The sequence below is a fragment of the Phaseolus vulgaris genome, chromosome 4 (assembly GCF_051622355.1).
Source record: "Phaseolus vulgaris cultivar YP4 chromosome 4, ASM5162235v1, whole genome shotgun sequence".
Taxonomy (NCBI): Eukaryota; Viridiplantae; Streptophyta; class Magnoliopsida; order Fabales; family Fabaceae; genus Phaseolus; species Phaseolus vulgaris.
In genome coordinates, this window is record NC_143501.1 from 8,061,126 (window position 1) to 8,080,609 (window position 19,484).

General features: G+C 35.3%; 1 protein-coding gene and 2 pseudogenes across 6 annotated transcripts in view; all 3 read left to right on the forward strand.

Annotated features, from left to right (window-relative positions):
- The first annotated feature begins 295 nt into the window (after positions 1–295).
- The window catches only part of CSTF77 (Tetratricopeptide repeat (TPR)-like superfamily protein), a 37,769-nt gene continuing 18,580 nt past the window's right edge, over positions 296–19,484 (forward strand). For 4 of the 6 annotated variants that reach the window (XR_016520379.1, XR_016520378.1, XR_016520377.1 and 1 more), the window contains exons 1-10: positions 316–468; positions 547–612; positions 687–749; positions 885–994; positions 1,738–1,838; positions 12,295–12,356; positions 12,454–12,594; positions 12,695–12,823; positions 13,490–13,536; positions 15,357–15,420. Coding sequence is in view for 3 of the 6 variants with exons in the window: in XM_090301230.1 (XP_090157356.1) it covers positions 466–468; positions 547–612; positions 687–749; positions 885–994; positions 1,738–1,838; positions 12,295–12,356; positions 12,454–12,594; positions 12,695–12,823; positions 13,490–13,536; positions 15,357–15,420 (786 nt within the window). In the remaining 3 variants the exon portion in view is untranslated. Of the gene's footprint in view, positions 469–546; positions 613–686; positions 750–884; positions 995–1,737; positions 1,839–12,294; positions 12,357–12,453; positions 12,612–12,694; positions 12,824–13,489; positions 13,537–15,356; positions 15,421–19,484 lie in introns of all 6 variants that reach the window. The other 2 variants (XM_068645954.2, XM_090301229.1) reach the window with 2 other exon arrangements.
- LOC150027868 (uncharacterized) lies at positions 3,027–4,025 on the forward strand (annotated as a pseudogene).
- On the forward strand, positions 10,351–11,172 carry LOC150027869 (secreted RxLR effector protein 161-like; annotated as a pseudogene).

Sequence of the window (19,484 nt, forward strand, 5' to 3'; positions counted from 1 at the left end):
ATACAAAATTGGATATCCCATTATATCTTATATTATACAATTATAGATTATAAATTATATATATATATATTATTTTTATATTTTAAGTGGGTAGTAGGTATATGTCAATTATTCTATGTAATATAACAATAGTTTTAGGATTAAAAGTATTAAATTTTAAAATATAATTACGAACAAAAATAACAAGGAAAAATACTATAGAATTATTCCTCTATCCGTAACTTTTATCTATTTTTTTTTAAATTAATTTGATTGTTTGAATAACCTAGCTGTTAATTAACCAGTATAAACAAATAAGGCAAAATTCCCCACATCGAAACAATTTTCAATTAATCATCATTTTGTCCAAAAATAAAATACCCGGTTATTCTTGTTCTTGTTCTTCTTCCCCTTTTCTACCCTTTTCAAAATTGGGCCACATGAAAGCGTAACTGTCCCTGGAGTTTTTTCTTTCTGACCTCCAACATGGTACACCTTCATTCTTTCCTCCTACGTTGTTGATGCGCATAAAAAATTGACATTTTTTTATTTAATTTTAATTTTTAGGATAAAATCAGTGGCGGAGACAAGTACAACATTGAAACCGCGGAAATCTTGGCAAACGAGGCTCAGGTTCGGATGCAATTCCCAAGTTCATATTTTTTGCATACCCTTTAGCTCATTCATCTTGTTTCTGTGCTGTTCAGCATTTACCGGTTGCGGAGGCCACACCCATATACGAGCAGCTTCTGCTATTGTTTCCAACTGCTGTAAGTGTTCTTATTGAGTACTTTGGTGGTTGTTATTGGAATCAATTTATGGTTTTGATTGTGTATTGTGATTTAAATTATGTCGCTTCTTCTGTGCTATGGGACTGATTTTTGCTGATACTTGTTTGTGCCCAGGCCAAGTTTTGGAGGCAATATGTGGAGGCACATATGGCTACTAATAATGATGATGCTACAAAACAGATATTTAGTCGGTGTTTGTTGCATTGTCTTCAGATTCCTCTATGGTATATTATTTGCTTAATCTTGTTTATGGCATTGGCTTATGTACTTTTTTTTTACTGTCTCTTTTGGATGATTTTCAGCTGGGGGTGGGGATAGAGAGGTTTCTGGGAAGTGTACAGGCTACGAAATTACTGCTTTTGTATAGCTGCATTTCTGTTTCATCAACTAATATTAGTAAACTTATTTTCAGATGGGTATCTTGTAAGGTTTTATTGGTTTGCTTACTTGAGGGCACCTATCCAATTGTTATTCATAGATATTCTTGCAAGGGTATCTTTAAAATATGGGACATTTTACTTATAACAGTTAGAAATTGTTCAAAGTAGAAGAGAGTTTTCAGGAAGAAAAGTAATCTGATTTTATTTCTTAAAGATCAGAGGTTACACTGCAATATTTATAGGATCAGTACATTGTCATAGTGACAGCTGTAGTTAGTTGAGTAACTGACTTAACAGCGTATGTGTAACTGACTTAACTACTTTGCTAACAACTGAGTGCCCAAGAGATAGTGAATAACTGCTCTTCGAATACAGTATTCACACAGAAATAGTTAAATCATAGAAGGTCTTGAAAAATACTCAATTCTCTGAATGTGACCCATCTTCTCTATCCTAAGTTATGTTTGATGTTAAATTTGTATAAGATTGCTTTTCTTGTGAAAATGGATGAAGCAGCCTGTTTATTTGGCTGGTCTTTTGGTACATGCAAATGATGTTTTTGTTTCAATCTATCCTTTGGTATATAGGCGGTGCTACATTCGTTTCATTAGAAAGGTCAATGACAAGAAGGGCATGGAGGGTCAGGAAGAGACAAGAAAAGCTTTTGAGTTTATGCTTAACTGTGTTGGTAAGTTGTTTTTCTTTGTCCTGTGCGAATTATCTTAGTTGTTTTGTTGGATTGAAGTAGCAACTATTTCGGAAATGAGGGAAACTCACAAGATGATTTGTTCATCCGAGAAGCAACTAGTGAAGACTTTGGTGAAAAGAAGATTGATTAGAAATAAAGGCCCCTAGTTGGAGAAGTGGACACTAAAATTGGTCTGTTGGATGGGTAGAGAAAGACAAAAGATATTTGGAGACACAAATACACAAATATATTGCTTTTAGTTGTTTGATTGGAAACATGCTTTCTAGTGGAGCTTCTTTGATATAAACCCACTTGTCTGTCATCATCCAATAATTTAAGCTGTTAGGTAATTGGTTTCTAACTTGATATTAGAGTTCTATACCAAATATCTATAGTTCAATCATTGTTGCGCCCATTCTACTAAATTAAACTTGGATTTCAGCACATAGTAGGGTTAGTCCATGCATTGCCCATGCTTCAAGGTCAAAGAGTTGTTGTTTGACATTGTATTAGGGCTTCAATGGTTGTGTGGTCTAGAATTTGATACTTGTTACCTCTATTCATTTTGTATGTGGATTTCAATGTAGGGTTGGGCTGTTTATTGTCTGCAATTCAAGCCTAAGGGGCTTTGTACGAGGAGTGTTACATAGGAAACCATTTATGTGCCTTGAAGCCATGACATATGCTTTTGTGATAACTGGAAATTATATGTAGATTGCATATATATATATATATATTTAAATATAGGAAACTATGAAAATAGAAGTTTTAAAAAATATTTAATGGAAGATTGTTTTATTGGTGAAATATTATTTGTATTTGTTAAAATGTAATGTTATTTTTGATTATTTTTCTTTTGTGTACTCAACTTTAGGGTTGGGTTTTAGGCAAATGCCTTGCCTCTTCTTTGTATACTATATATACATCAATAAAAGTCCAACAATGTAGGTTTAATACACTAATTTTTTAGTCGTCTCATCTGTTCAAGTTGGTATCAGAATGAGTACGATCCTGCTCTGTCTTCTTCGCTGCTCAAGGAGTGCGACCCAACCTCAGTAGTTGTGCTACCAACCGATCAGCCATGTGCCGATGCACAAGTATCCTGTTTGTGGCGTGTGTCCTCCACATGCTGTCTTCCAATCATCAGAGTCTCTCAACGACACCTTCGTTTGATTCATCTAACTCTTTTGTATTTGTTTCTGACTTCCTTTTACGGTTCTAATGTGCCTTTGTGTTGGGGCACATGCACTCTCACAATTTTTAGGGTTTCTCTTCTTTATCTCAGGTTTGGTCATTGTTCTTCCTCTTTGAAATGGCTTCAATAGGTTCTGGTCCTTTCTTCTCGGCTACTCCGACCATTACAAGTGCAAGGCTTAATTGGAAGAATTATTTGTCTTGGTTTGCCGCCGTAGAATTATGGTTTATTGGTCAAGGATACCATGATTACTTAGAAACAAAAATTAGCACTATTTCTGAGGCAGACAGATCCCAGTGGCAAAATATTGATTTCCAACTATGTGCTGTTTTATGGCGATCAGTTGAGTATGATGTTTTAGAGATGCACAATCCGTCAAAATACGTTTCCCTTTTCGGAAGAATGTACAAGAAATTTTTGCTAACGATATCAATGTCTCTTTGATGCAATTGAAAGAGTAACTTCTATCAACTAGACCAACCATAATATGATCTCACATTTGGCAAAGGCTAGGGTTGCAGTAGAAGTTGAAAGATTCCTAGTGACAGACTCATTAGAGGATCTTAACAAGAAACTGGATAGATATTATATGGTTTTGATTGTGAGAAGCTTACATTCAGATTTTGATCACCTTCATGATCAAGTTATAGTTGGTGACCAAATCCCTTCTTTGGATGGTTTAATGACTAAAGTTTTTCTAGTGCCTAATCTGAAGAAAGATGACAATCAAATTGAACTTATTGAAAGTCTGCAATGGCAGTCCCTTGTGGAAAAGGAGGAGTTGGTTGGACTATACGAGGAGGACGTGGTGGTAGAAGTGGGTGTCCTCAATGCTCATATTGCAAGAGAATGGGTCATACCTAAAAATTTTGTTTTTGCTTCCATGGTTTTCTAGATAAAGCTACTCATTGTTTTTGCTTCCATGGTTTTCTAGATAAAGCTACTCAAGTGGAAAGAAATAGATGAAATATATTTCTGAGATCTCTTACAAATGTGATTACAGTCTCTATTTATAGACTCTTTTACAACCTAATTAAAGAAAGAAATAATAGGCAATGAAAGCCGAAATAATGAGTGTTTAAAGCTGTACAAATCAAATAAAATCAAATCACTAACAAATCTGTTCTAATAAATATAAAATGGAATCTGCACTTAATTATAACATAATTCTCCTGATTATGCAACACTCCCCCTCAAGTTGGTGAATGTATATCTATCATTCCCAACTTGCAAGTAAGATCTTTGAATTGTTTTGTGGGAAGTCCCTTAGTAAACATATCTGCCAATTGGAGTCTTGAAGGGATGTACTCAGTGGCTATAAGACCATCATCCAACTTCTCTTTAATAAAGTGTCGGTCTATCTCTACGTGCTTTGTTCGATCATGTTGAACCGGATTGTGTGCAATACTGATAGTGGACTTATTATCACATGCCAAACCCATAGGAGCTTCATATTTTATTTTTAGGTCATCAAGTATGATCGTCATCCATAAGAGTTCACACACCCCTTGAGCCATGGCTCTAAATTCTGCCTCTGCACTTGATCTTGCAACTACATTTTGCTTCGTGCTCCTCCATGTCACCAGATTTCCACCCAAGAACATGCAGTAGCCTGTGGTGGATCTCCTATCAACAATCGATCCTGCATAGTCAGCATCAGTATATACTTTCATGGATAAGTTTTCCCCCTTTTTGAATAGCAATCCTTTTCCTGGAGAGGCTTTTAAGTACTGAATAATTTTATCTACTGCCTGCAAGTGTCTTTCTCTTGGATCATGCATAAATTGACTAACCACACTAACTGCATAGGCTATATCTGGCCTAGTGTGTGAAAGATAAATGAGTTTTCCCACAAGTCTTTGATATTGTGTCTTCTCCACTTTTGGGTTTTCCTCATCATTCCCAATCCTATGATTTTGCTCTATTGGCACTCTAGTGGGCTTACAACCCAACTTACCAATCTCTTTGAGAAGATCAAGGATGTGTTTCCTTTGAGAAATAAAGATGTCCTGTCTTGAGTAAGCAACCTCTATCCCAAGGAAGTACTTCAGCTTCCCAAGATCCTTCATTTCAAATTGAGCAGCTAGTCTCTCCCTCAAATTTTGTTTTTCAATCTCATCATCACCTGTAATAATCATATCATCTACATAGACCAAAAGTAGAGTGAGTTTACCATTATGAGAATGTTTTATAAACAGAGTATGGTCACCTTGGCTTTGTCGGTACCCCAAAGATACCATAGCTTGAGTAAACCTTCCAAACCAAGCACGAGGTGATTGTTTAAGACCATATAGGGCCTTCTTAAGTCTGCACGCCTTATTCCCTTCATTAATAATACCATAACCAGGTGGAATCTCCATGTCTACTTCTTCCTCCAAGCTTCCATGCAAGAAGGCATTTTTAACATCAAATTGATGCATTGCCCAACCAAAGTGTGCTGCCAGGGAGAGAATAATCCTGACGGTATTCATTTTTGCCACTGGAGCAAAAGTCTCCTCATAATCGATCCCATAGGTTTGAGTGTACCCTTTTGCAACCAACCTTGCTTTATACCGATCGAGTGTGCCATCAGACTTATACTTAACTGTGTATATCCACCTACAACCCACTGCTTTCTTATCTTTTGGTCTCTCTACAATCTCCCAAGTCTCATTCCTTTCTAACGCGCTCATTTCTTCATTCATGGCTCGAATCCAGTTCTCATCTTTTAAGGCTTCTTGTACCGATGAAGGGATTTTGATAGAATCAATAGCTGAAAGAAAACTCTGGTGCTGCATAGAAAGTTTTTCTGTAGACACAAATTGGGATATAGGATATTTGGCACAAGATCTTTTTTCTTTCCTCAAGGCAATAGGTAAATCATTCAGGGTAGGTTCAAAAGCAGTATTTAAGGTGTCCTCAAGAGTCTCACTGGTATGAGTTCTTACCTCCGGTTCAGACAATTGAAGTTGCTGTTCGACCAGGACGGGTTCTTGTTGCCTTCGCTGATATTGTTTTCCAAAATATTTGTCTTCATTATTCTTCTCTGGTAATGATGTTGGTGCAGGGTCTTTGTCATCCTCCCTAAGAACGAAATCCTGCAACAAAGGAAAAGGTGGCAACTCAAGGTCCTCAGCTTCTTGAATACTCTCCCCCTGAAGCTGAGAACTAGGAAAGAAAGACTCTGTTTCGTGGAAGGTGACATCTTTGGAAATATACACTTTACGACTTTGAGGATGATAACATTTGTACCCCTTTTTGTTGGGGGCATAACCGACGAAGACACATTTGATGGCACGAGGATCTAACTTACCCCCGATAAGGACTATGAACATGGACAAAAGCAGGACAACTAAAGACACGATTCTGAAGACTATTCAACATGGGAATAGAAGGATAGAATGTGGTCATAACCTGAATAGGAGTAACACCCTCTAAAACCCGAGAGGGTAATTTATTAATCAAATAAGTGGCAGTCAGGACTGCTTCCCCCAGTAAGATCTAGGAACAGATGTTTGGAAAAGTAAAGCTCGAGTAACCTCAAGGAGATGACGATTTTTCCTTTCAGCAACTCCATTTTGTTGAGGAGTGTCCACACAGGTGAATTCATGAACAACTCCATTTTCCTCAAGGAACTTGGAAAGGTTTTGGTTCACATATTCTCTTCCATTATCAGAACACAATCTCTTAATTGGACTTTCAAATTTTGTTTGAATCATTCTGTAAAACTTTACAAACAAGTGAAAAACTTCAGACTTATCTTTCATGAGGAATATCCAAGTAACCCGAGTACAATCATCAATAAATGAAACAAACCATTTTGCACCCGAGATATTACCATTGGGAGGAAAAGTTGTCCGATGGTGTTTAGCAAACTGACAAACATCACAATGAAATGACTCAGCAGACACTTTTGTAAATAAAACAGGAAATAAGGACTTTAGGGTACTAAATGGAGGATGACCAAGACGTCTGTGTTGAAGCCATATCTGAGAGGATGACCAAGATTCACGACCTTGCTGAAGATTAGAAGTGTGTGCCTGTAGTCTAGCAGCCTTTTTACTTTCTTCATGCTGTAAATAATATAACCCGCCCTGCTCTTTAGCAATTCCAATAGTCTTCCCCGTGGCAAGATCCTGAAAAACACAATGGGAAGGGAAAAATACCACTGCACAATTTAAATCTTGGGTAATCTTTTGAATAGACAAGAGGTTATTGGATAGTTTGGGAACATGAAGCACATTTTTTAAAGGAAATGAAGGTTGAAGGTGAATGTTACCACAACCATTAGTGGGGGTAGTGGAACCATCAGCAACAGTAATGTAGTGTAGGATGAAAAAAAAGAGGAATGAGGTGTCATATGATCAGTAGCACCAGAGTCTATAATCCAGATATTTTCAGTACTAGAAGCATTAAAGGATAAAAAACTAGAACTCTTACCACTCATAGTAAAGGAACAATAGCTAGATGGCTTACTAAGGGAGTCCATGAGAGTTCAAAACCAACTTTTTTCAGATTGGCAAAATTTGATCCTGTTCACCGGAAAAATTTTCCGGTGGCGGTTTCCGGCGGCCGGCGGCGGTTTCCGGCGAGCAGTGGCAGTTCCGGCGAGCGGTGCAGTTTCCGGCGAGCGACGACAGTGGTGGTCGGCGGTGGTCAATGGCGGTGGCAGTAACGGTCAATGGTGCAAGGTGGTGGTGGTGGTTAATGGAGAAAGGATAAGGAAAATAAAAAGTTGCAGCAATGAAGGCTGTCCAAAAAAAAAAAATAATTGCAGCAATGAAGGCTGTCAAGGAAAATGATTACAGCAATGAAGGCTGTCAAGGAAAATGATTACAGCAATGAAGGCTAAAAAAAAATTGCAGAAGCAGAGTCTCCTAGATCAGGAGCTCTGATACCAAGTGGAAAGAAATAGATGAAATATATTTCTGAGATTTCTTACAAATGTGATTACAGTCTCTATTTATAGACTGTTTTACAACCTAATTAAAGAAAGAAATAATAGGCAATGAAAGCCAGAAATAATGAGTGTTTAAAGCTGTACAAATCAAATAAAATCAAATCACTAACAAATCTGTCCTAATAAATATAAAATGGAATCTGCACTTAATTATAACATAATTCTCCTGATTATGCAACATAAAGCTACTCATGTGTCTAAATCTGAAAAATCATAATCTAAACATTTTGATAGAGTACCAAGAATTTTTGAGGTAAAAGTTTGAGAAATCAATCAATCAAGGTCAACCGTATTCAATGCTAAGTGTGTCAATTGCATGCTTTTCTCAATCTGTGGAGGGTCATAATCTATGGATTCTTGATTCAGGTGCCTCATACCATATCTTCATTTTCTTCTATTTCTTACCGAAAATTTCCTCATCTTGTTATTGTTGCCAGTGGATCCAAAGAGGCATCTCAAGGAGTTGGCTAAGTTTCTTTATCTCCTTCTCTAAATTTAAATTCTGTCTTGTTAGTTCCTCATTGTCCTTACAATTTAATTTCTTTGAGTCAAGTGACTCTTTCTTTAAGCTATTTTGTGACCTGTACTACTAATTCCTTTGTTATAAAGGAACATGATATGGGTCGTTTGATTGGAGAAGGACATGATTCACGTGGTCTTTATTATTTAAAACGTGAGTCTTTCAATATCTTGTTTTGCAACTCTAGCCCCAAAACTTTTGCATGATTGTTTAGGTCACCCAAGTTTGTCAAAATTGAAGATCATGATTCCTAGTTTCAAACACATTCAAGCTTTCGATTGTGAATCTTGTCAGTTAGGAAAACATGTTAGGTCTTCTTTTCTTAAAGAGTCTGAAACATGATGTAATTTTGTTTTCTTTCTAATATTCATTATGATATTTGGGGACAAGTCGTCTCATTCTTTTGGTTTAAATTATTTTGTAGCCTTTTTGATGAATTCTCTTGATGTACTTGGGTTTATTTAATGAAAGACAAATATGAAATTATTATTCATATTTATGTCTTTCTTCAATGGAATTAAAATCCAATTTGGGAAGACAATTAAAATTCTCTCAATTAATAATGTTAAAGAATATTTTTATGGTGCGTTTTCTTCATTCTTATCGTCCGAGGGAATACTAATGTTGAACTTGCATGCTTTCTAATGTTGAACACTGATGTTCTTGTTCATAATTGGCGAGATGCAGTTTTCCCTGCATTTTTCCTAATCAATAGGATGCCTTGTGCCTCTATTGAAAATAATGTTCCTCACTCTATAATTTTTCTAAATGAACCGCTATATGATGTCTCTCCCCGTATGTTTGGGTATACTTGTTTTTGTTCATAATGTCTCTCCAAGTCTTGATAAGCTTTCTGCAAAGGCCGTTAAGTGTGTCTTCTTGGGATATTCTTCCTCTTTTTAGTGGTCCTTCCTGTGATCCATTGATTATTTCTTCTTCCTCTCAAACATAAGGTCATAGTGTAGATGACATTCTTCCAACACCTCATCTCATACCAGCGTCGGGCACAAATCACTCCATCCTTGCTTGAAGATACCCGTGACTTAGATCCTCCACCACTAGATTCCCATACCATTGATCCTTCATCCTCATCACCTTCTCTTGATTGTGATCATATTTGGTTTGATGCTCTTAGAAAATCTATTTGCTCTACTTGTAATCGTTTGTCTCTTCCGTATTCCTCTTGTGTTTTCTCCCTGTCCACCATTATTGTTCCTAACAATATTATTCTTGTGTTCACAAAGAAGGAACTTGATTACACTGGATGGTGACAAGGGGTGATTGATGAAATGCATGCACTAGAACAAAGTGGTACTTGGGAGCCTGTACCTCTTCCTCCTGGTACAAAGCTTGTGGGTTGTAGATGGGTTTATGTTGTTTAGGTAGGTCATACTAGTGAAGTAGATCGTCTCAAAGCTTGTCTAGTAACCTAGGGATACACTTAGATTTATGGTCTCAAACTGTTGTGATACTTTTTCTCTTGTGTCTAAGATCAATAATGTTCGTGTTTTTCTTGCTATGGCTCCATTTGCCACTGGCCTCTACACTAGCTTAACATTAAGAATGCCTTTCTTCAAGGTGATATGGAGGGGGAGATTTACATGGAGCAACCTCTTGGATTTGTTGCTTAGGGGGAGTCTGGTTTAGTTTGTAAATTACATCGGTCTCTCTATGACTTGAAGCAATCACCTCAAGCCTAGTTTGGTAAATCTAGTCATACTGTGCAGATTTTTGGATTGAAATAGAGTGAGGCAGATCATTGTACTTCTTATGGAAAGTGTGTTTGTCTTATGGTCTATGTTGAGGATATTGTCATTATAGTAAATGATATCCTTAGAATTAGTCAATTAAAAAAGCATTTATTCAATCACTTTCAGACCAAAGATATGGGCTATCTAAAAGATTTCCTTGGTATTTAAGTCACACAATCAGAAAAAGGTGTTATCATTTCACAAAGAAATATGTTCTTGATATTTTGGAGGAGCCATGCATGGAAAATTGCAAGCCTATTGATAGTCCTATGGACTCAAATCATAAGTTAATGAGAGACCAAGGTAAACTTTTCTCAAATCCAGAGAGATATAGAAGGTTGGTTGGAAAACTATCTTACTATAACAAGACTTGATCTTTCTTATTCAATGGGAGTTGTGAGTCAATTTATGCAAATCCCCACATTGATCACTGGCATGTTGTGATTCACATTCTCAAAGTTGTAAAAGGGAACTCGGGACATGGAATGTTATATGAGAACAAGTGAAGTACTCAAGTCTTAGGGTATTGTGATGTAGAATGGGCTAATTGTCCCATTGATCGGAGATCTACCACAAGATATTGTCTATTAGTTGAAGGGAACCTTGTATCTTGGAAAAGTAAGAAATAAAGTGTAATTGCTCGATCTAGTGCAAAAGTTGAATATCAATCTATGGCCCTCTACATGTGAACATGTGTGGAATAAGCAACTCCTTCAAGAGTTGAAATTTTGTGAAAATGAGCAAATGAAGTTGTATTGTGACAACCAGGCAGCTCTTCATGTTGCCTTCAATATGGTGTTTCATGAGAGAACTAAACATATAGATATTGATTAGCATTTTGTTAGAGGGAAGCTGCTGTCCAAGGATCTTATTATTGAGTTTGTTAGCTCTAATGAGCAACTTGCAAACATTCTAATTAAATCTGTAAGAGGACCTAAGATTCAATTTATATGTTCCAATGCATATGATCTATATGCTGAGTTTGAGGGGAAGTGTTGGAATATAATGTTATTGTTGATTATTTTTCTTGTGTACCCAACATTAGGGTTAGGGATGCCTTGCCTTTTCTTTGTATCCTATATATGCATCAATAAAAGTCCAACATTGTAGGTTGAATACACTATTTCTTTCAGTTCTCTCATCTGTACAAGTGTATTATTTTTTGTGTGCAAATATTTCATTTTAATGTTGACTGAAAGAAATTTGAGTATTAAGGAAACTAAAAATCTTTCTTGGTTGAATAGATAATTAAGGGGAAAAATATTGATTTGATATATAAACTCAGAAGACATGTGCCATAAGCTCTCGAAAGACACATGACTACTTGTAAAGAATAGTACATAAAAAGGCTTCTTGTTGTTTAGAGTAACGACTTTAATATGAGTTGATTGGTTCATGTCAGAGCCTATTGGCAATGACAAATCTGTGTTGCATATTCCACCTTATCAGATAAGGCTTTGTTGCTGCTTTTGAATGTTAAATGTATTGTTGAATATGTCAGTGGCTTTTGTGTTTTTACTGATCGGTGCATGTCTGAAATCCTATTTATTGCAGAGTTCAAAGTAAAAGAAAATATGAATCTTAAAAGATTGATTGAAGTTTAACTGGTCTGATGTAGGCATGGGGCTATTGGGGAATTGCATAAATTTTGAATTTTAAGAAATTATTGTTAATTTTATAATTTTTCTTAATAAGAATACTATAATTGTAAATTTCTTGTGTAATTTGATGAACCATTTGGTAGATCTATTCACTAGAAATTTTAAATTCTTTAGTCTAGTTGAAGCCAATTTCTTATATAAATAGTTGTGTCCTAGTTAATGCTTAACCTTCTGACTTAGATTTCACTTATATTTTATGTTTGAAAGCCTTCTGCTACTAAATTTTTTGCCAGAACTCACTATTAATGCTAAAATTCACTATTTTCAGTTGATGTTATTTGTTAATTTCGAGGGAAAGGGGAGGATGTCTGTTATATATATGTATGAATAAATGTATCTATTCTTTATATATATACATATATACCTTGACACTTAATGATGTGATAACAGGAGCAGACATAGCATCTGGTCCAGTGTGGATGGAGTACATAGCCTTTCTAAAATCATTGCCGGTTTGTTTGGTTAACCTTTTGTGTTTTCTGCAATTCTTGGTGCATAATTAGGTATTATTTTATATATTTTGGGGTCAAATTCAATGATCTCTTTCAGGCTATAAACGGTCAAGAAGAGTCACACCGGATGACTACTGTGAGGAAAGTCTATCAGAAGGCTATTGTTACTCCTACACATCACATTGAACAACTTTGGAAGGACTATGAAAACTTTGAAAATTCTGTTAGTCGTCAGTTGGTAAGATATTGATTATGGTAAAATGCTTGCTCTGCTAATTTGTATTAATTAGTCTTTAGTTCTTCTTTGGTTGCATGCAATTTGATGAGGTGTTCTGCAGGCTAAAGGACTAATATCTGAATATCAACCCAAATATAATAGTGCTAGGGCAGTTTACCGGGAGAGGAAGAAGTATGTTGATGAAATTGATTGGAATATGCTTGCTGTACCACCAAGTGGATCCTACAAGGTAACTTTCTTTTTCTTATCAGCAATAATTGTTGCAGGATTGTTGCGTAATTAAGGAAATAATTATTCCATAATTAGTGCAGATTCTGTTTTCTATTTATTGGGACAAATTTGATATCTTTTGGAGATTTGAGGTGATTTTGTTTAGCTTTAATTACCTATTATTTATTTTCTTAATTAGGTTTGTAAATAACCTATAAATTCAGACTTTCACATTTGTAAAAACATTCAGAAATACATACAATCTTTTTCTTTCAACTAGGATAATTTCCCATATTAAAGCATGCAACTATGGATCTCTAAAATATGTAATTTGGGTGATGAAAGTATAGGAAAGAGGGCTTTGCCTTTTGAAATGTTGATAAAATAGCAACTTGATGTTCTTTTTGTCTTTTGATATTGATTTCATGGTCCTGTCTGCAGTAGTTGGGTGTGTTTGAGTTTCAATCATTGACATATAGGCCTGTCTTGTGCTGAAATTCAATTTTATTTCGAAGAACAGAGGTGATAAGGATTTAGTTCTAGACCACTTGGTTAGAAAGTATCTTAGATCATTCCATGAACTAACTATTCTAAAACAAGGTGTTAAGTGAAGCTACATACATGATCTATGCTTGTTATGTGTCTAAAATCATGATTAGTTTTAATTCTGAGTTACTTCTGACAGGAAGAAATGCAGTGGATTGCATGGAAGAGGCTTTTATCTTTTGAAAAGTAAGAAGCATGTTTTTTTTTTTTTCTTTTTCAGCAATTGGCTTGTATTATATAAACATTTTCACTAATTTTTTTTATTAGATCAAACTGATGAAGAGATTGAGGCAAAGTACTGAATTTATCTAGGATTTAGGGTTTCTTTTGCAGCAATTTGCTTTTATTTAATCTGCATTTTCACTGATAAATTTTTTTATTAGATCTTTGCCGCTTGATTGCTTTCTATTTAATGTGCATTTTCACTGATAATTTTTTTTTATTAGATCTTTGCCGCCTGATATTTGATCAAACTGAAGAAGCAATTTAGACAAAGTATTGAATTTATACTGTTGCATAATTAGGAGATAATTATTCCATAATTAGTGCAGTTTCTGTTTTCTATTTATTAGGACAGATTTAATATCTTTTGGAGATTAGATTTGATTGATATAGCTTTAATTACCTATTATTTCATGCTTCAATTGCCTATTATTTCTTTCCTTAATTAGGTTGTAAATAGTCTATAAATTTAGACTCTAACTCACATTTGTATAGACATTCAGAAATACATTCAATCTTTTTCTTTCAACTTACATAATCACTATATAAGAAAATTATTTCTTTTGTTTTGTCTATTGAAATTTTCATTGTAAATGATTTGTTACAGTTTTTCCTTTGTGCATGCTCATACTTGTATGATTACACCTATACGAATGTAGGAGAAACATGTGATGTGCATAAAACTTTTTGTTGTTGTAACGTATAATTCATATTGTAATTATGATAGTAGACCAGTGGTTAAGAGAGTGTATGTATGGGTTAATAGACGGGAAACACAACTGTAACTGAATAGCTCACAAATCCCATCTCACCACCTATGATGAATCCATACCAGCAAATGAATGTTAACAATGGATATAGATTAATGTTCAATGGTGCTATGTTTCAAATGCACTATCCACAACTCATTCAAACTTATTTTCCTTCCTCATAAGACATGTGCATTAGTTTGGAGTGAGGCTCATGCCTTCTATACCGATGACACCCAATGTCTTTATAGTGTATGCCAAGAAATTTTGACATTGTTTGCTCCACGACGATTTGATGACCCATGTCTATTGTCTTGGGCAAATTCATGTTGCCTTACATGATGTTAATGAGCTTTAGATATGAAGAAGGAACTTGAGAACTACATTACTTTTTTTATGACTTTACCCCTGTATGCTTGCCTCGAGTATGCTACTTAATGTGCTCCAAATGTAAAGAAGGCTATTGATGCAGTACTTTTTTATGCTTTAGTCTTTTATGCTTGCCTCATGATGAGTATGTTGCCACATGTGACTTGAAAGGATTAATCTTAATGAAAGAAGATTTTTTTATTCAATTGAATTATTTGAAACATTATATCAACCTCTATATATAGAGATCTCTAGAATCTTCCTACAATTTCTAACAACTCACGACGCACTTGTGCCGAGACAAATATCATGCCAAAGATAAAAAAAGGCTCTAATATCATGCCAACGATCATAAAGCTTAACTTGTTAAGTGGGGCTTCTAGAATGGTCTTGTATGTTAACTAAATATTTCATTTCTATTCTCTTGATCAAAAGTTTTAAATGCATTTGTTATAAAATAAAGATGTAAAACCATTCTTTAGACTCCATTTAGGATTTAAATGTTATAAGCTTCTAGGTGTCATCTTTGGCCAAACTTATGATTTGGAATGACGGCAACATGGATATAGTGCCTTTGGTCATTATGTCTTTATATCCTCTTCTTGGTATATGTTATGATGCTTAATTAGTATTTTCTATCTAACTTAATCGTTATTTTTATTTCAGAGGAAATCCACAGAGAATAGATACCGCTTCCTCCAACAAACGAATTATATTTACTTATGAGCAGGTATCAGGAAATATATTTTATTGTTTTTTAATTTCTTATCCTTTAGTTGAAAGAAATAGATGGATTGTATTTTTGAGATGTGTTTACAATTGTGATTATATTTGAATTTATACACTATTTACGACCTAATTAAGGAAAGAAATAATAGTTAATTAAAGCTATACAAATCAAATCAAATAACTAAAAGATATCAAATCTGTCCTAATAAATAGAGAATGAAATCTACACTTAATTACGGAATAATTCTCCTGATTATGCAACACTCCCCCAAGCTGGTGAATGTATATCTATCATTCCCAGCTTGCAAGTAAGATCTTTGAATTGTTTTGTGGGAAGTCCCTTAGTAAAGATATTTGCCAATTGGAGTCTTGAAGGGATGTACTACTACTCGGTGACTATAAGACCATTATCCAACTTCTCCTTAATGAAGTGTCGGTCTATCTCTACATGCTTTGTTCGATCATGTTGTACTGGATTGTGTGCAATATTGATGGCAGACGTATTATCACTCGCCAAACTCATAGGAGCTTCATATTTTATTTTGAGGTCATCAAGTATGATCTTCATCCATAATAGTTCACAAACCCCTTGAGCCATGACTTTAAATTCTGCCTTTGCACTGGATATTGCAACTACATTTTGTTTCTTGCTCCTCCATGTCTCCAGATTTCCACCCAAGAACATGCAATAGCCTATAGTGGATCTCCTATCAACAATTGATCCTGCATAGTCAGCATCCATATATACTTTCATGGATAAGTTTTCTCCTTTTTTGAATAACAATCCTTTCCCTGGAGAGGCTTTTAAGTACTGAATAATTCTATTTACTGCCTGCAAGTGTCTTTCTCTTGGATTATGCATAAATTGGCTAGCCACACTGACTGCATAGGCTATGTTTGGCCTACTATGTGATAGATAAATGAGTTTTTCCACAAGTCTTTGATATTGTGTCTTCTCCACCTTTGGGTTTTCCTCATCATTCCCAATCCTATGATTTTTCTCTATTAGCACTCTAGTGGTCTTACCACCCAACTTACCAGTCTCTTTTAGAAGATCAAAGATGTATTTCCTTTGAGAAATAAAGATGCCTTGTCTAGAGTAAACAACCTCTATCCCAAGGATGTACTTCAACTTTCCAAGATCCTTCATCTCAAATTGAGCAGCCAGTCTCTCCCTCAAAGTTTGTTTTTCAATCTTATCATCACCTGCAATAATCATATCATCTACATAGACCAAAAGTAGAATGAGTTTACTATTTTGAGAATGTTTTATAAACAGAGTATGGTCACCTTGGCTTTGTTGGTACCCAAAGATACCATAGCTTGAGTAAACCTTCCAAACCAAGCATGATGTGATTGTTTAAGACCATATAGGCCCTTCTTAAGTCTGCACACCTTATTTCCCTTCATTAATAGCACCATAACCAGGTGGAATCTCCATGCAAGAAGACATTTTTAACATCAAATTGATGCATCTCCCAACCAAAGTGCGTTGCCAGGGAGAGGAGAATTCTGACTGTATTCATTTTTGCCACTGGAGCAAAAGTCTCTTCATAATCGATCCCATAGGTTTGAGTGTATCCTTTTGAAACCATCCTAAGAATGAAATCCTGCAACAAAGGAAAAGGTGACAACTCAAGGACCTCAGCTTCTTGAATACTTTCCCTCTGAAGATGAGAACTAGGAAAGAAAGACTTTGTTTCATGGAAGGTGACATCTTTAGAAACATAGACTTTACGACTTTGAGGGTGATAACATTTGTACCCCTTTTTGTTGGAGGCATAACCGATGAAGACACATTTGATGGCTCGAGGGTCTAACTTACCCCAATAAGGACTATGAACATGGACAAAAATAGGACAACCAAAGACACGACTTTGAAGACTAGTCATAATGGGAATATAAGGATAGAATGTGGTCATAATCTGAACATGGATAACACCCTCTAGAACCCAAAAGGGTAATCTATTGATCAAATAAGTGGCAGTTAGGACTGCTTCCCCGATAAGATCTAGGAACAAACGTTTGGAAGAGTAAAGCTCTAGTAACCTCATGGAGATGACGATTTTTCCTTTCAGCAACCCCATTTTGTTGAGGAGTGTCCACACAAGTTAATTCATGAACAACTCCATTTTCCTTAAGGAACTTGAAAAGGTTTTGGTTCACATATTCTCTTCCATTATCTGAACGCAATCTCTTAATTGGACTTTCAAATTGTGTTTGAACCCTTCAATAAAAATTTACAAACAAGTGAAAAACTTCATACTTATCTTTCATGATGAACATCCAGGTAACCCGAGTACAGTCATCAATAAATGAAACAAACTATTTTGCACCCGAGATATTACGATAGGTGAAGGTCCCTACACATAATGAATAAGATCGAAAGGTTTAGAACTTCTATTATTATTCAGAAGAAAAGTTGTTCTATGGTGTTTAGCAAACTAACAAACATCACGATGAAAAGACTCAACCGATAATTTTGTAAATAAAATAGGAAATAAGGACTTTAGGGTGATAAAAGGAGGATGACCAAGACGTCTGTGTTGAAGTCATATTTGAGAGGATGTCCAAGATTTAGGGCCTTGTTGAAGATTAGAAGTGTGTGCCTGCAGTCTAACACACTTTTTATTTTCTTCCTACTGTAAGTAATATAACCCACTCTGCTCTTTAGCAATTCCAATTGTCCTCCCCTTGGTAAGATCTTGGAAAACACAATGGGAATGAAAAAATACCACTGCACGATTTAAATCTTAGGTAATCTTATGAATAGATAAGAGGTTATTAGATAGTTTAGGAACGTGAAACACATTTTTTAAAGGAAAGGAAGGTTGAAGGTGGATGTTACCACAACCAGTATTAATTACGGAATAATTCTCCTGATTATGCAACACCTTTAATATTATAATTTTACTTTTTTGTGCAGAATAACGTAGTTAGTTTTACTTGATAAAAAATAAGAGAAAATTTATTCGAGAGCTTGTACAAAGTCTCTCTTAGGTTATCATATTTATATAGAAATTGTAGATTAATCTAAGATTCAATGAATATGAGAAAAGAGTAGAAAACAAGACACCTCTAGGACCTTAGTTAGGGATAAATACAATTCAAAACAACTTCTTAGTAAGCCTATTCTAAGGCTATTCTTAGCCTATTTTGACAATCCTGCTCAAGGTAGAACATGGAGATTGAAGGTTCCAAACTTGGAACGAATAAATTCAATCCAAGGTCGTCTCAAGGATTTGACAAAGTTATGATAAATTTCCTTGAAGCACAACTTTTCTTGAGTAAAATGATAGTCAATTTCTTAGTGTTTGGTCCTCTCATGCAACACAGGATTGGAAGCAATGTGGAAAGCTGCTTGATTATCCCAATACATCATTTGCAGAATCTCACAAAATATTAGTTCTTGGAGGAACTGTTTTACCCACACAAGTTCTTTTAGCTAAGAGATTCTAGAAGCATCATTTTTTTTATATCTATGTCATCAACATATAGTAAACACATCTGACAAGTGAGGTTGACCCTAGCGATTATGTAAAAGCGATTATGCAGAACAAGAAACAAATGAATTAGTTCCAAAGTAGTTTCTGCCTTTAGGATCAGTGGGGTTGGCCATTGTTCAGAGAGAGACTCCAGATTCAGTCGTCACCAAAGCAAACAACGAATGTGGTGGACGGTTGCCGGTCAATGTTTTCTTCACCGAACAAGACAAGGACAAGTAGAGCAGGATAAACCACTCTCTGATACCAACTTGAGAAATATAGAAAGAGAGAAAATATATTTTGGAGAGGTTGCCTAAAGTCTCTGTTAGGTTCTCATATGTATATAGAAACTTTTGACTCATGAGATACAATGAAGCGAGAAAAGAGTAGTAAACAAGGAGAGGAACCTCTAGAACCCTAGGTACAACTCAAAATAGCTTTTCAATAAATCCTTTTCCAAGCCTATTCTAACAATTTTAAATAGTATTGGCTTGTTTGCCATACTAAAATATTTGCTGGATTAGTGAAGCAAACCATTAAGGATTGTCCTGTCAAGAGACATCAATATCTTTTTATTAAA